We start from the raw sequence: 17,604 nt of genomic DNA, 5'->3' as shown, positions 1-17,604 counted from the left end.
CTGACTGTGTCTTCCAGATGTGTGGACTCCGTGCTCCTTAACAGCCTTACTTAAGAGGCATTAGAAACCTCACACCCCGTCTCTGCTACGCATGGAGAGTGATGATGGCGCTTTGGTATTCAACACAAACACGCTGCTTTGTGCGGAGCTGTGAGTGAAGTGCTGATGTGAACTTCATGGTGTCGTTGCCATGGACCACTTGTGTCAGTGAGAATCCGTGCATGTGGTAATGTTTTTCGCTTAAATCATTATCATCAAGGTAATTTGACTGCACTGTGGTTATTGTAGCTTCCTCTCACTGTTGGCAACATGCGATAACAAATTTGCCTTAATCGGTGCAGGGCAAAATCAATGTTTTTAACTGATTAACAACTTCAGATTTGACTTTTACACGCACGACTCGAGAGCAGAGCCTGCCGAGCTGCTCTCTCACTCCTCAGGACGGACATGCAGATAAAATCCTCATGTGTCTGCGAGTGTGCAGCGTTTGTGCGGTCTGCCACACATTAGTGCAGAACACGTAATGCTCTCCTGCAAGGGGTAAATGGAGAGATTTCCTGACCAGGCTCTTCACTCCAGTTTTTCTATTGAAAAGTAGTGTGTGTTTGCCTTCGGTAGCAAAAGGAGCCACCATTAGCTGTTGTAAATTGTGTCGAGGAAAAGAAATGGCACTTGTTAGACAGTCAGACGAGGGTAATCCGACTTGCGACACTGTTGTTGTTCCTCTCCCCCCTCAACTTATTATCCTCCTGCACTGATTGGGCAGGATTGTGGCGGAAGAAAACTAGGAGACAGCGTTTATGGCCGTATTTTTTCCTTTTACAGGCTGCCTCACCGCGAGAGATATTGAAAGCCTTTCATGGTACACTCACGATTCCCCTTATTTCATCCACTTATTTGTCTTGAGCAATTACACCGAGAGGGAACACTAGACGCAGACAAGCACATGACAAACATGAGCTTCTTTTATGTTGGTTTGTCACTTAAGTATAAAGTGGTGTAACTGGAACAAGGTCTAGTTTGCAAACAGCATCAACAACCTTCGTGCACACTATGCAACGTTCACATCAACAGGAGCTCTTAGTAAAAGTTGTACGACGGGTGAGATGATGCTAAAAATTAATTTTATATCTAATGTTAAAAGTTCAGTTCAAAATGATGGGGGGGAAACACATTTGCTCACTCAGATAGATTTGGTTTACTTTGCCCAGATTTCTGCCTCAGAGTGTTTCTGCACCAACGTGAGAGCGATTTCATTCACGGAATTTCACTTGTGGCGCTCACACTTGAACATATAACATTTAACATTTTTTAAAGCAATATCTTCTTTCCAGAAACAGTGTTGCACTGTTGTTATAATAATCCACAGAACACCCTGTTAACAGTTTTTACAGGGGCCGCACTTTTCATTTCAAGCGAAAACTCTTTACAGTGAGATCTGTGGATTATGAGAATTTGATCTGGAAACACACACAGATGTTGAAAATATTTCAGACACATTTTACAGTGCTGTGCACCACAGAGAAGAGTGGACGAGTGTAGACAAGTAAACCTGAGCATATAAAACCAAAACTATTTGGCTAGAATTTTTATTAATCCGGGTGGACAGAGCCGTGAAAGGCGAGAGGGAGAGGATGCAAACAATTTCCCACATAAATATGTTTTTTATTAACTTTTACTTTCACCTTAAAACCTGATCTGCCATCTACAAGTCAAAAGAAGAAACATCCCCTCTTTTCTGTCTCTCGGACGAGAAAGGACTTGCACCGTCATGTCCAGAGATGGCGTTGCAGACAGTAGAGTTAGCTACTCAAGGTTAAGGGGCTACACGCTCACTGTATACTGGCGTAATTCATACTTTTTTTTTTGTTCCAGAAAGCCCTCTTCTCTGTGTCTGTCTTTCCCAGAGCAGAACAGAGCAAGCCAAAATGAAATAAAGCCTAAGATGTTATCAGGGTGATTGGTGCCAGCGGAGCTTGTCTGGGCCTGTGGTCTGGCGGGGCAGCGCTGGCCTGTACCACTGCTTGTATATGTGTGGGTGTGAGTGTGTGTGTGTGTGTGTGTGTGTGTGTGTGTGTGTGTGTGTGTGTGTGTGTGTGTGTGTGTGTGTGTGTGTGTGTGTGTTTGTGACTGTATGTGTGTGTTTGTGTGTGTGTGTGTGTGTGTGTGTGTGTGTGTGTGTTTGTGACTGTATGTGTGTGTGTGTGTGTGTGTGTGTGTGTGTGTGTGTGTGTGTGTGTGTGTGTGTGTGTGTGTGTGTGTGTGTGTGTGTGTGTGTGTGTGTGTGTGTGTGTGTGTGTGTCCTTAAGGCACTGATAGATGAAAGCGTTCTTTAACCATAAGCTATGCAGGAGCCATGCCAGGAGCAGGAAATGTATCAGCGTGATAACAGCCAGAAAGACAGAGAACGAGAAAGAGAGAGAAATGAGAGTGAAAGAGAGAGAAAGAGAGAGACGGAGGGAGAGGCCGCAGCTCGGAGCCCACAGGGGGAGGCCTGGGGCCGAACTCAGCCCCATCACACACCCGCATGTCACCCCGTAAATATGTGCTGGGTGTGTATGTTGAGAGATGAATCTATGTACAGTACATGTCTGCATTTGTACCTGTGAACAGGTTTGCGTGGAGCATTTGAGGTTAGGTGTTTCGAGGCGGTTTGACACACATGAGCATATTTTCAGGACCTGTGTGAGAGAGCGAGAGAGAACAGAATTCACCTGGAGACATGACCGGAGCAATGCTAATAATGTGCCACCGGCCTTCACATTATCATAAGTCCTTAAGAGACAAGAGAGACGGCTCAATGGAGAAGGAAAACAAAGAAGTTCAAAGCTGAGGTGGATTTTAGTTTTGTACATTCAATTTACAGTTTGTGATGAATTAAGATTTTATCCGGGTCATTTTTCTTGAATTGTCTCACGTTTAGCTGTGCAATACATTATGTCGGTGGTTCTCAAATGGGGGTCCCTAGCAGGGGGTCCATTAAAAGTTTCCAGATTCATGCTTTAAAATCATCAGGATATATGGGTGTTCTGTTTTGACACGATGACATTTTTTTCAAGAGTTTGAATTGAAGATCATGTCTATACTTCAATTATGACGTTACCTTAGCTGAGGCTGGAAGTAAAGGGAAACAACTAGCGTGACAAAATTGGCCTATCAGCACCTCCAAAGCTCACTATATCAACTCGTTATGAATCTTGTTTGTTTAATCCACATGAAAAGTGTGTGTCGACTCCAGGAAGTCGCTTGTCTGCGGAAAAAAAGAGAAAATAAATAATTTATTTTATTTCGTTTTTTCTCACCTTTGAAAAGGAATTAGAGAGCTGAACATCTCTGGCCTATATTTGTATTTTTAACACTCTCCCCTTTTTGTTGCATCAGTTTCATAAGCTAACGCTAATTAGGTTGCAAAACGGTCTCAAATGATGCAGCACTCCTCGTGCTCTCTCTCCCTCACCAGCCTCACAGCCTCTGCTTTGTGTTCGGAAGAGGGAACAAAGCACTGCATCCTCTCACAACCTTAAATAGCTGGAATTAGATATTAAATGAGGGAAATTGTGGCGATATAGTGAAATAGCTTGTGCATGTTCAGGCTCACTGGAATGGACTCCATGCCATTTCTCAGGCATGTGAGGGGCAAGTTTTATAGCGGGCTGATTGGTTTGGATGGACTTGGTGTGCTGCGTTCAGGGCCACGGTGGTATTTTCCTGTGGGCGGCTAGTTAACGCTGCTTGGCTCCAATGGGCAGGATCCAGCTGGGGAACATTACTACTGCTGAGAGAATATAGCACCGTGTCACAGAATGGTAGACGGAGATACACACTGAGGATGCAAACACATGCACTACACACACACAGAGACACAAAAGCACTGTTTGTTCCTATTTTTCTTTTTACACAAAACACACACACACATGGAGTTGTGTCTCCATTACTTCACAGGACATTAGATTGACATACATTGATTTCCTGGAGAATCTACCCTTAACCATAGCTACTACTTGCCTAACCCTATCCTTAATCTAAGCCCAAACTAAACCTAAACCTAACCTAACCTAAACCTAAATTTGACCTTAACCTCTACCAAACCTTAACACATGTCCTCACCTTAGAATTCTTTCACTTACCTTATTGGGACTTGCTTTTTGTTCCCACAAGGAAGACTCGTCCCCTTAATGTGACCCTGGAGACAGAGTTAGGTCCCAATAAATGAGTAATACGCACACACACGTTAAACCAAAGGCGATCACACGTATGAAGGGTAGAAAGCCTTGGAGGAGTTTGCTCAGGAACACATGCTCATCACAGGTTGAGATAAGCCTTTGTGTGTGTGTGTGTGTGTGTGTGTGTGTGTGTGTGTGTGTGTGTGTGTGTGTGTGTGTGTGTGTGTGTGTGTGTGTGTGTGTGTGTGTGTGAGACGCCATAGGCTGTTTTGTTTCATTTAAATCGTCAACAAAGACCAAAATGATGCCACCTTTTCATTCTGTAAAAAAAAAAAAAAACCCAGCACAATATATTTCATACTGTTTGTATATAATGATTGATCCGATTAAAAATTTAATAAACCCCGCAAAACTGAAATCGCATGTCACTCATATGTCAAAGTCAATTTCCTATTCAGTGCCAGTGAATAGGAAATTGACTTTCTGGACAAAGTGAGAGTCCCCGAGGGATGTGACTGGAGCTCATTTGGATGTAAAACCTCAAACAAACATTGTGGGAGTCCACAAAGTCAGTTTCCATTTCATTGTCAGAGTTTTTTCTCTTTTGATGCCATCACCTATCCAAACATTTAGATTTTTTTTTTGCTCATGCGTCGCATCACTGGGGGCATTTTATCTAAAACATTTAACCTAAAATACATTCTGTTAATCAGTGGTGGAGTTTTATTTCTTTAATTCAGCTAACACCTCCAGCCGTTGCATCCTTTTTTCATTTTTATGTTGTTTGTTTTCTCTGCTGTGTCATGGTAAAACGCCTAGGTGATGGAATGAGAGATTAAAGTGCTTCTACTTCTTATTTAAAATGTAAATGCTGGTGATAAAGTAAACAACAGCGCCCTTTTTCGTCTGCTCCCTGCAATTTTCTTTTTTCCCTCTTTTCACTGTCTTTCCTTCTTTTCTCCCTCCCCCTTTTTTCTCCTCCTTTCATCATCTTCTCCATCTTGCTCCTCTCTCTTACATCTTCTCTCGACCACAAGCACGATTGAGTGTCACCCATTTGTCAGCGTCACATGACAGACAGCAGACCCCACAAGAATGCGCACACACCCCGAAAACGCTCACACACTTGCGCGCGCGCACACACACACGCACATGGACATGCGCACACGCACGTACAGGCACTGGGACCAGTTAGGAGCTGATGGCGATGAGTCAGGCTTAGAGAAATGCCACAGAGAGCTTAGCTAATGCACTTTATGGAGCTCCCTTTTTCTTTTCATTCCCTCCCTGTCTTTTTTTTTTGTGTCTATATCGCTCCCTTTCTCTCCCTCCCTCTTTCTCCCTCTTTGTCCTAGAAGCCGAGCCAAGAGTCATAGCTCTTAACTGACAGAGAGGTCTTTCCAGTTATTTTTCACAGCAGCGTCCCCTGTGCCCTCGCTGGGATAGCTTGCCTCATGGCGGTAACATGCTCCCTCGGTCGCGCTACATGAGAGCCTCTTCCACTCGTGCGTTGTCGCGCAGCTGGTCTGGCTCCGTGTACAGTGTGCGTGTCTGTGATCAAGTTGTTGGAGATACCTGATCCCTTTTATTGTTCATTTGACCCGCATCCCAGGAGGCATGAGGGTCAGGGTGGAGTACGCAGACACCTAGTACAGGTGCTCAGTGTATGCATGCATGGGATAAAGAGGAGGAGAGGAGAGAGGGATGGAGAGAGAGAGAGAGAGAGAGAGAGAGAGAGAGAGAGAGAGAGAGAGAGAGAGAGAGAGAGAGAGAGAAAAGTGAAGAGATAAATATCGTTAGGGAAAATGTGTCGAGCGTTCAGTCCCTAACACTTTTCAGTGAGCACACGAAGGAGCACTGTGTCTTTAAATTCTCTTTTGGGCTGTCAGGCATTTCAGCTGGTCATATTGGCTGCAGACAGACAGACACACACACACACACACACACACACACACACACACACACACACACACACACACACACACACACACACACACACACACACATATGTATATGGTTAGCAGGCCAAAGCTGGTTTGAGTTAGCATGGAGCCAGTCACACTGTGTGAGAGCCTTACCCCCTGCCTGCTACTGCCACCCTCCACAGTCCCTCTCCGTTTTTCTGTCTCTCCATCTCCCTCTTTCTTTTACTGCATATGTGTGACAGTCAGCTGCCGCACGTCGGGGCCCTAGTTTAATGTGCAAGGTCCCTTTTTCCCTGTGAGACACACACACACACACACGGTTGATCTGCGTGGCCCCATGTCTCCTGATTAGCCCCCCTCATGACAAACAAGCCATCAGAGCAGAGGGGAGTGGGGCATGGAAGAAGAAGAAGACGAAGGAGGAGGAGCGGGAGGGACGGATGGGAGATGTGAGGAGGAGGAGAGGAGCAGAGGTGTAGGGAGGGGACAGGGGGTGAGGAGAGGAGGCCGGGACCCCTGGGGACCCCTAGATCACAGCCATGCTAATGAGGAGCTGCTTTGCCAGCAGCAGAGGTGTCAGCTAACCCCTGACAGGTGCACACACGCGTACTCCCCAGAAGGCTTGTGCTTGCTCGTGCACGTGAGAGTGTGTTTGCGAGAGTGTGCGTGCGTGCACGGAGAGGGTAGGGGAGAGGAGGGGCTGCAGGGGCATGTTTCAGTCCCAGTGGCCTAGCCTGCGGGCGGCTTTGTTCTGTATGCAAATCTGTCGCTGTGGCGTTCTGTCGCCCTTGATGGAATGTTGGAGCAGTACAGCGGACCTGAACTCCAGGAATGCTGCAGTGCACGCACACACACACACATACACACACAAACACAAACACACACACACACACACACACACACACACACACACACACACACACACACACACACACACACACACACACACACACACAGACACACGCACGTGACACCAACTGTAACATATCACCTGCTCCCTGACTCACCTCCTTGTTAACAACCACAACCTGCACCGTCTTCTGTTTGTACACATTACAAACTTTGCTCCCTGACTGTTTTTCACCCTGGCTTCACCCTGAATGTGGTGCAGTCGAGAGGTTGGTGGGCCAGCGTTCAAATTCTACTTATTTTCAATTATGATGTTTTTCCCTAAGCTTTGTGAGGGGAAATTTGGCATCAGTGAGCATTCATTACCATCCACTCACTGCTCACTGTCAGCAGCGACGCTCCGCTTTGCCCATCTTGTTCGAAGGCTGAGCTTGTGGATTTTTTGTTATTCTTCCGTGGTTTTATTATAAGTCCCGATGGATTAGAGCATCTGATAAAGGCCCCAAAATGTAAGTGCTATATAAATCAGAGTCATGCTGTGGAGATGGCATATGTGAATTTCCCAAATTAAACACAAAATCCACATGCCTGCACCATACGCCTGGTGTCTACTTCAGCCCCGCCAAGCTCACACCAACTTTTCTAAACTGGCCATATGCGAACAGTCAATACCATGGCTCCCCTTCATCCACTGGCATTTTGTTTGTACTTTTAAGGAAAATAATGGCTATAAAAGGCAATCTGGAAAGAATAAAATCTGATGTAAAGCTCAGATCTCAGTCCCTGAAGACTGGGTTAATTGGCCCGGTGGTTTAGTAAAAAAACCAACCCAGGAGAGAAGGAGAGCATTATTACTGGCCCACCTCAGCTCCATGCATGTGCCAATGTTTAATAACTTCCTCCAGGCCTCCTGGCCCTTAGCCCTGGTTTTGTTGCACAGGGCAAAGAGCTGGTCTCCACGCCAGTCTCACGTTTGTGTTGTGTTTCTGTGTTTCGTGGAAAAGTCTGCCTGAGTGGACACCTGGACAGACATATAACTTACTGTGTTTTCTTTCTTTTTTTTTTTTTTTGTAGGGTGAATCCAATATACTGTAGAAGTAGTTGTGCTGTTAGCAAAAATGACAAAAGCAGAGAGTAGTGCAGCGGCATATCACCAGAATCTTGCTGCGACTGCATTTCATCGCAACCTCTCTTCTCAGTCATAACCACTGAGCAGTGTGCGTGTGTGTGTGTGTGTGCATATGGTGTGTGTAAATTGGGCAATTAGGTACAGCATCAGTGGCTGAGTGGAGATGAGAATTTAACTATTGTAACTGGTCGTTGACCTTGGTGGTCAGCGGTGGCAGGGTCTCTGTCTGCGTGTCAGGCAGGAGACGGTAATTGCTACAAACTGAAGCATGACACGGCTCACCGTGATTCTTTAATGATATCGTCACACTCCTCCAGTGTGTGTGCAAGTGTGTGTGTGACCGTGTGTGTGAGAAAGAGAGAGAGGACAGAATGGAATGAGGATGTCTGATGTCTTTGTGCATTTCTGTGTGTCTGAAACATGGAGGATCTATCTATCTATCTATCTATCTATCTATCTATCTATCTATCTATCTATCTATCTATCTATCTATCTATCTATCTATCTATCTATCTATCTATCCGTGTCTATCTCTGATTCTCTTAGTGGCGACATACGGCTTGCTTTTCTTTTCTCTCTCCCTGTTTTCCTCCCCTCCCCCTGCTCGTTTGCTCGCTTGCTTGTTTGTGAAGTTGATAACATTTGTCTTGGGTCGTCATTAGGCGGTAGCCATCAGCTGCCACTCTATTAGCCGCCACGCTTCCTTTAGCAGCATATGGCTCGGCCGTGTAAGATATGACAAGATGCAAATGTGTTGCTGTAGCGGCGATGGGGGCGTATGTTTGTGGGGGGTGGTGGTATATGATTGGGTGGCTTGTAGTATTGATGAGGCCATTTGTACAGACCAAAATAGAGATAAAATAAATAAAAAAAACACACACAATTTGGTAAATGAAGCAAGATCATCAGTCCCTCTACCAATCTCACATCTTCACTTCATATTGATCCTTGTGTGTTGATGGGATTATAAAGCTCCCAAGTCTATAGACCCCTCTCACTCCCTCAGGGTATGTAAATAGCCTTGTGTGCGTGCGTGCGTGCGTGCGTGTGTGCGTGTGTGCGTGTGTGCGTGTGGGTGTGTGTGTGTGTGTGCACTCAAGCACGTCTGGCCCTCAAAGTCCCTCCACCTCTCTTCTTACCTTCTCTCCTCCTCTCCCCTTCCCTCTCTCGCTCTCTTCTCCCCGTCCAAAGCTGTTAAGCTGTCCAGCTCGTTGCTGCCAAGCGGTCGTGTGAAGCCTCGCCAAACTAAACACGGGCAGGCGGCCCACTACTTGCCCCACACACAAACACACATACACACACACACACAGGCATATACACACGCATGCTTAGAAGTTACGCTTGCGTCCCCACACACACACACACAGACACACACGCACTCTCATTCACACACGTTTGTAGCAGGAGTCAGGTCATGTCCCACCCCACACAAACAGTGAGAGTGACGGCTGCACTACAGCCCCCACTAATAGCACAGAAAAACAGAGAGAATCAGTAAATGAGCCCCTCATTAACTTTTTCTGACCCTGTCTTCCCCGGGGAAAGCCAAACCAATCACACTGCCAAATCGGCTTCCTGGACTCAACACTGTTCCAACATCAGCTTCCGCTCATGTGCTCCCTACACGGCACAAGTGTGTGTGAATCTGTGAGCGAGGTGTGCCGTGAGAAACAGAGAGAGCGGCAGAGGGGGAAAGTGAATGTAAAATATTGTGGCGCAATGTATCAGGGACTGTGAGTGTGTTTTACATTCCATGACAACGGGCCGGCTCACAGACAGACAGCCATCTTAAGGGCTCTCCTCTTGATCACACAAGACTTTGGGCATGAGTTACCTCTCCGTCTTTGTTTTCTCCCTCCTGGCCCGGGGGCTTCGGTACCACCGTACCGACTACAGCTCCGCTTGCGGTAGCTGCTGATCACAAAGTAGATGCAGATGACTCGCGAGTGAACATGAGACTGTGGAAATGCCTCTTCAGTGCTGTAGCCTGTGTTGAATTAGATGGATCCCAACCCCTGCTCTCTTTTTTTTGCGAGTCACAAGCAGGCTGACAGTGCCATGCTACAGTGACTGATAGATTCATTTAGCATTATTAAGTCACGCCATTTAAAGGGGCAATTTGTCAGTGAGTGACGTACAGTCTCCCCCCCCCCCCTCTCTCTCTCTCTCTCTTTGTGTGTGTGTGTGTGTGTGTGTGACATGCTGAGTGTGTGTCTCTTTGTGTGTGTGTGTGTGTGTGTGTGTGTGTGTGCAACCACAACAGATCGCTTTACTGTGCCAGTTATTACACCAGTGACGTAGAGCTTTATTTAATGTGGATGCTGTGTTAAGACCGGAGGGGTCTTTACAGTTAACACGTCGTCTCCATCACCTCTCTCCCCTTTGTGTGTCTCTCCTTCTCTCTAATGCCACATCCCAACCCCTCCCTCCCTCCCTCCCTCCCTCCCCCTCGCCCATATTTCCTTTTTTCCCCCATTGGTGTGTGTTTTTTTTCCGTGGCTGTCTCCCGTGTCTCCATATGGAAATGACACAGTAGACGAGATGGATCTGTGTATTAAAGCCTAGCTGACATTAGAATTAGCATAATGTGTCATGGCCTTAGGGCAGTACCTGCCATCTGCATTAGCCTGTAGACACACACACGCATTCAAAATTTCATATGCACGCAGACAAAGCCCAGAGAAGACCCCCATACACAGATACACAAAGCTAATATAACTGTACTATTCATTTTCCTAAACATAACTCTGCACATGTGCACACAGGTTGTTAATAAATGTGCAGGCATTGGAAAGTAACACGCTGGTTTGAAATGTTGAGTAAAATGTTTTTCTTTGTATGTTGAATTGTACATTTATGATTTATTTCTCTTGGTCCACAGTGAAAGATGAACCATCCAGCTACATCTGCACAACCTGCAAGCGGACCTTCACCAGCGCCTGGTTCCTGCTCCAGCACGCCCAGCACACTCATGGCATCCGCATCTACCTGGACCACCACCCAGTCAACTGCTCCCTCACTCCCCGCATGGCTCTGCCTCCTCCCCCCGGCATCGAGGCCCTGCCCCGCTCTCCTCTCCCCACTTTCCTCGGCGACAACCCATTCCACCTCCTCCGCATGGCCGCGCCCCTGCTCAGGGAACACCACCCTCCCCCAGGGTACATGGAGACCCGACTGCCTGCGACGCCACCCTTTCTTAGCCCTCCACCTCCCCCAAGACCTCCTCTAGAGCGGCTAGGCCCAGAGGAGATGGGGCTGCTGTCCCAGCACCCCAGTGCCTTTGAGAGGGTGATGCGGATGACCCCCATGGAGCCTCCCTCCATGGACTTCTCCCGACGTCTGAGGGAACTGGCAGGCAACACAACCAATAATGGGGGGCCTACACCCCCTCTCTCACCCAACCGTGTGCCACACATGCACCGCCTGCTAAGTCCTACACTTTTCCAGCCTGGCTCCAAGCCCCCAGCATTTCTCACCTATCCTCCACAGCCGCCCACTCCCCAGGGGGCACATGGCTCCACCAGCCCTCCTGACACCCAGGGTCAAAACCAAGCCCCGGGAAAATCCAAATCCTGTGAGTTCTGTGGCAAGATTTTCAAGTTCCAGAGCAACCTGATCGTCCACAGGCGCAGTCACACAGGAGAGAGGCCGTACAAGTGTCATCTATGTGACCACGCATGTTCCCAGGCAAGCAAGCTTAAAAGGCACATGAAGACACATATGCACAACAAGTCTGGGTCCATGAGTGGCTCCCCAGAACAGGGAAATAGAGGAGAGGGAGGAGAGGGTGAGGAGAAGAGTCGGGAGGGAGATTCAAGAGTGATGGGAATGGACAATGAGGAGGAGGAGGAGGAAGAGGAAGAGGAGGAAGAGGAAGAAGAGGAAGAAGAGGAGGAGATAAGGAATGGAAGTCGGCCAGATTCCAACTTAAGTGAGGACTCGCAGGAGTTCCGCCCGAAGGAGGACAATGGTCCAAGACAGTCTCCTGAGGAGAAGACCATGAGCAGGGACAGAGTATGCGACAGTGGCGGTGTGGGCATCATGCACCCGTACAACCATCTGGACAATCACCTTAGACTTAACCCTAATAAGAGAAGCCTGGAGAGACAACCTAATGGAAATGGTGGAGACAGGGGTGAAGCAGTAAGAGAAAGAGAGAACCAGAGGGAGCAAGGGAGAGAGCGAGATGAGCAGGAGGACCAGAGGCCTGTGATGAACGGCAGAATTAGTGTATCTGAAATAGATTCCTTCCCTGGGCTGTTTCAGCGTCGGCCCACCCCCATCACCAGCCCAAGCCCCTCCAACAACAAGAGGATCAAGATTGAGAAGGAACAGCTGGAGCTTCCCCCAACCATACCGCTTATCTCCCCTGAGAATGTCTACTCTCAGCTCCTGGCTGGTTACGCAGCTTCACGCCACTTCATCAGAGAACCCTTCTTGGGGTTCACTGATTCCCGTCAGTCACCATTCGCCACCTCCTCCGAGCACTCCTCTTCGGAGACAGGAAGCCTGCGCTACTCCACCCCGCCTGGTGAGCTGATGGAAGGGGGGAGCGCCTCGGGCCGCAGCGGCAGCAGCACTCCTCACCTCCTGCGGGGTCCCGGACCGGGGAGGCCCCCGAGCTCCAAGGACAGGAGGAATGACACGTGCGAGTACTGCGGCAAGGTGTTCAAGAACTGCAGCAACCTGACGGTGCACCGACGCAGCCACACGGGGGAACGGCCCTACAAGTGTGACCTGTGCAGCTACGCCTGCGCCCAGAGCTCCAAGCTGACGCGCCACATGAAGACCCATGGGCAGTTTGGAAAGGAGGTGTACCGCTGCGACATCTGCCACATGCCCTTCAGTGTCTACAGCACACTGGAGAAACACATGAAGAAGTGGCATGGCGAACATTTGATGGCCAGTGAGGTCAAGCTGGAGCAGGCGGACAGAGGTATAGCCAGCGACCATTAGTTATACAGTCTTCAGTGTACACAAGAAAACACACACACACACACACACACACACACACACACACACACGCACACGCACACGCACACACGCACACACACACACACACACACACAGACACAGACACACAAATGAAATCCTTATAACCACTTCTTCAGCTATGGGGCTTGGCTGGATGATCTCTCTCTTAAACAAATTGAGACTGATTGATGTTCATCTTTTTTTCTTGTCACAGAAACTGCCACCTGAGAATATAAACAAAGGGAAACTTTAATGAGAACTTGTCTGGAATGCCCAACTTGGTGTTTCCTGGCAAACTGTTATCAGTTAGGAATCCATGGAGCCTTTCTACTGTGCAATAATTTCTGTATTTATTGGATTTTTGTAATGATATTTGGCATGTGCAGGTACATCTTTGTGGGATTTCATATGGAGTTAGTTTTGAAATGTGCTAAAAAAAAAAAAAAGAACCTTTTTTTTCTAAAATGCGATAACAGGAAAAAAAAGTCACCCTTGTTACAAAATATCTTTTTTTTTCCTTCAAGGAAGCTTATTATCACGTGAGAGCAAAGTTGTACGAAGCCGTTAGCTTTTAAAAGTAAAAAGAATTGTTTTCTATATAAACTGCAGCAGCGGACTACAATCCATTCCCTCATACAGGCATAAAGCACTGAATGTCAGCCTGACAATAAAACATCGTGTTGGATTTTAAAAATCCAACATCGTCTTATAGATCTGATGAGTTGCTTTTAATTTATTCAGGGAATTTGTCCTTTTTTGAAATAAATAAAAATACTGGCATGTGAATTATTTCAAAAATGTAGTTACTTTACTGCTGTCCTCGCTTCAGTCAGGACATAAATAAAGGTTGCACTTAATGGAGGTACCCTTAACTGATGCTCAGAACATTCCCAATGTAGGATTAAACCGACATATTTAATATGTTGAGACTACTTGTGATTAATGTGAGAAGGAGAAAAGTCCTGTTTATGGTTTGTAAATATATTCTTTTTTTTATATATATATGTTAAAGTAGCCCTGACTTTACGTGAAACACGGCCTAAAATTAAACAATCAGAAGACCAGCTGCTTGCATCATCCACAGTATATGCTATAAGTGTAACTACCATACATTATTGCTTTATCAGACCCACTCGATTACCTCCCCCACTCCCCCACCGTACATGTGCTTACTCAAAGGCGGTTTGTTAACCGAAAGCTACTTCAACAATTGTAACACTTTCTGAATCTGCCATCTCTCTCTCTCTCTCTCTCTTTCTCCCTCTCTCTCTCTCTGACCCAGTCCGACTTGCCCCTGTCCCCTTAGGACGCACAAAATGGTTTCAAATGAAATTCATATCAATACGTGTTAGCGTGTGTGTTCTTCTCTCGGCGGCGTGCTCTAAGCCTCTCTCCGACGGCGTCTTTTCACAGTTCACTAGCTCAGATTCATGCATTAGAGCGGCTTTGAAAAAAAAAAAAAAAAAAAAGGAAGCCGGTTCATTCGCCTCACAAAGTGATATGGGTTTAACTCCCAGTAACAGATTTTGAGACAGTGTGCGTGTTCGTGACTTTTGGGGGGATTACAGTTTTTATTTTCTGCATCATTCACTCTGAAATGAATCAAAAAAAAAAAAAAGAAAAAAAAAGGCTATATATGAGTTATGATAATTTTTAGCACAGCTCCTCTGGAGGGGGGTGGCCGGTGCAACCTATTCTTCTGGTAAAAATTAAAGATTGGAACTGAGAAATGAGGAAGTGTGAGGAAGACATGGAGGGAGAGAGAGAGAGCAAGGCCTTGACCAGGGAGAATAAGAGTCATGCAAATGAAATTGAAAGCACATGAAAAGTGTGTTGTTCTATTTTTTTTCTTTTTCCAAACGCACATCTAGTGGCCACATCTTATAACGGCCCATCAGCGTAGAGACAGAGTGAGCGTGAGAGGGAGGGAGACAGCGAAAGCCACATGAAAGGCGAACGAGACGACATCATTCATCATACCACTGCAACTCTCAGTCATCAAAATCATCTTCACTTGAAAGTTTGACCTGCCTCTTTGGCCTATTGTCAGGTTTTATGTGTGCCGTTTTGTTATTGTGGAAAAAAAAGGGAACATAGCGTACCTTCAATGCAAATTCCTGACGTTAAGGTCACAGCAGCTCTCCATAAGCCATTCAGTCACCACGTATTTCAATATATTTTCAGTGAATTAACACGAGATCGGCTGAAGGGCTGCGTTCAGCTTGCTTACAGATGTTGATGCATGAGTGCAAAAATCAAAGTCCTCTTGTAAAGTGCACAGTGTATTCATTCCGGGAGTAAATTCAGCTCACAGTTCGGCCAAAAAAGAGCCATACAGCTATGAAATATGAAATATATATCGGATTGAAACCATGAACGGTGGAAGCCTGACAGTGATCCAGACCACACACACACACACACACACACACACACACACACACACACACACGGACATTCAGTCTTACAATATGTTTACAGTGTTGAAGTATGCCATTAATGAAATACTCTGTGTAAGTGTTTAAAAATGATAATAAAGTATTGTTTTCTCCAATGTTCTTTAAAAATGTTTTTGAATGCCATAGCAGTTTTGTATGATTATCCTGGTGGAGGGATTTTATCTTCATGAATATGTTTCTGTATGATTACTTGTTCACTGTATGGGAAGACGATTTCTTTTTTTTAATGTAATATTGCAGAATCATGCCAGATTATTATTTTTTTTTCTAACAAGAGTGGTGCCATTATTGACTTATGGCCTCTCCTCTGTGTTTTTTTGTTGTTGTTGGTTTGGTGAAGCCATCCCTCAAGGATGTAAAACAAAATGATTTTCAAAAAAAAAAAAAAAAAAAGGATAAGAAAGAAGCTGAACCTTCCGCAGGGGGAATATTATGGTTTGTGAGGGAATACTTTTCCAAATTCTACGAGACATTCATGGACATTATGTTTTTTGTTGCTGTTTTTTTTTTCCTCGTGGTTGGCTGAAGGTCTTGTGATGGCACTTACAGCTGTAATTTGAATGCATTTTCATATTTCACTTTTCACTTACACTCTTTGTACAAAACAGTTTCCTTGTTCTTTTTTTTTTGGGGGGGGGGGAGTGCATCATTGTGAAAAAAGTAAGTGATTTCAGAACAGTACACATCTGCTGTTTTGAACATATATGTATTTTTGTAATGTGTTGAAAAATCAATACAAGAAAGCCAACACTTCAATAAATGTTGCAATTGCTCTATGACTGAACATATTTTTCACTCTGATTATTTCCTCCGCACATCACACCGACAATAATAGAACACATGTAGCAGCAGCCGATGGGACCACAAGTGCAAGTTATAATGTAACTCTATACTACATGGCACACGCCTTATGATGGGTAACATCTGTATGAAAAAAAATATTCTCACAATATCTGTAAGAGATTAAATATAAATGTCAATATTATTTGAGCCGTTGCGCAATGAAAACTGAGAACTGCGTCCCACATAAGTGTATCATCAAACCACCATAAGCTACTGATAATAATGTTGTATGACTTTTTAATGGCAGCCGACCAACATTGGTTGTTAGCTTAAAGATATGCCATGTTGTCATTTTTATGTTGTATGATGTGGATGTTGAAGCGTAAGAAATGCATTCAAAGAACTAGAAATCATAAAAAAAGATTGAACACTTGAACTTATAACTTGTAGTAGCCTGCAAACAGCTATACAATTTAAACTCCTAAATTTACACATATTCTGTCTTGCGTTAAGTTACCTCCGTGCATCATTCAGGCTTCAAACATGTTTTTGCTCGACAATCCACATTCTTCAGATGCGGTCCGACGGTCTACATATGTTGACTTGACGTACGTCGACATTACATATGTTGTAGATAAATGTCACGTTCAAACCGTAATACCTTAATGCTGCTTCAGTGAGCAGCTACAAGCTCACATTGTCAAACACTAAAATGTTCCTAGTGTGTCAGATAACATGAGGCCGGTAATAAATAATAAAACCTGTAATCAAGGTTGTCTCCTCTCAGTTTTTTTTGTTTTTTGAGTGAATACAAACAGTAGTCAATGTTTTGATGAATTTTGATGAATGTCGGCCTCATTGTCACTGAGGAACTTGTGGTTATTTGGCATCATATGAGTTTTGATTTCTGAGCATAATGGTTGACAGGCTCATACTTCATAAATGAGTTCTGGCATGAGTGTGGGGACCCATCAGGTATTTCTTGACATCAAGCCAATGGCAGTCAAGCCTGTCCTTGCTTGAGCCTCCAGTGCCTGTGGATAGCATAACAGTGAATGTTCACCGTGTGTGTGTGTGTGTGTGTGTGTGTGTGTGTGTGTGTGTGTGTGTGTGTGTGTGTGTGTGTGTGTGTGTGTGTGTGTGTGTGTGTGTGTGAACGAGAAGAAAAGAGACACAACAATAGAGTGCAGATAGAAGAGTAAAGAAAGGAAAGGAGGCTTGTGTGGGGATGGTTTGTGTGCAAGAGACAAATCAGGAGGAATTCTCGATGCTTGCCAGCTCTTGCCACACACACACACACACACACACACACACACACAACTGAA

General features: G+C 45.5%; 1 protein-coding gene across 7 annotated transcripts in view; it reads left to right on the top strand.

Annotated features, from left to right (window-relative positions):
- Nucleotides 1-16,280, top strand: part of bcl11bb (BAF chromatin remodeling complex subunit BCL11B b) — a 31,868-nt gene extending 15,588 nt beyond the window's left edge. For 6 of the 7 annotated variants that reach the window (XM_034580093.1, XM_034580092.1, XM_034580089.1 and 3 more), the window contains one exon: nt 10,948-16,280. In XM_034580093.1, the coding sequence (XP_034435984.1) occupies nt 10,948-13,022 (2,075 nt within the window). In that variant the 3' untranslated portion in view covers nt 13,023-16,280. The remainder of the gene's footprint in view (nt 1-10,947) is intronic. The other variant, XM_034580090.1, reaches the window with a different exon arrangement.
- Nucleotides 16,281-17,604: the final 1,324 nt, after the last annotated feature.

This window comes from Hippoglossus hippoglossus, chromosome 24, assembly GCF_009819705.1.
Source record: "Hippoglossus hippoglossus isolate fHipHip1 chromosome 24, fHipHip1.pri, whole genome shotgun sequence".
NCBI lineage: Eukaryota > Metazoa > Chordata > Actinopteri > Pleuronectiformes > Pleuronectidae > Hippoglossus > Hippoglossus hippoglossus.
The sequence above is the reverse complement of the archived record's forward strand: the minus strand, read 5'-3'. Positions and strand labels throughout refer to the sequence as shown.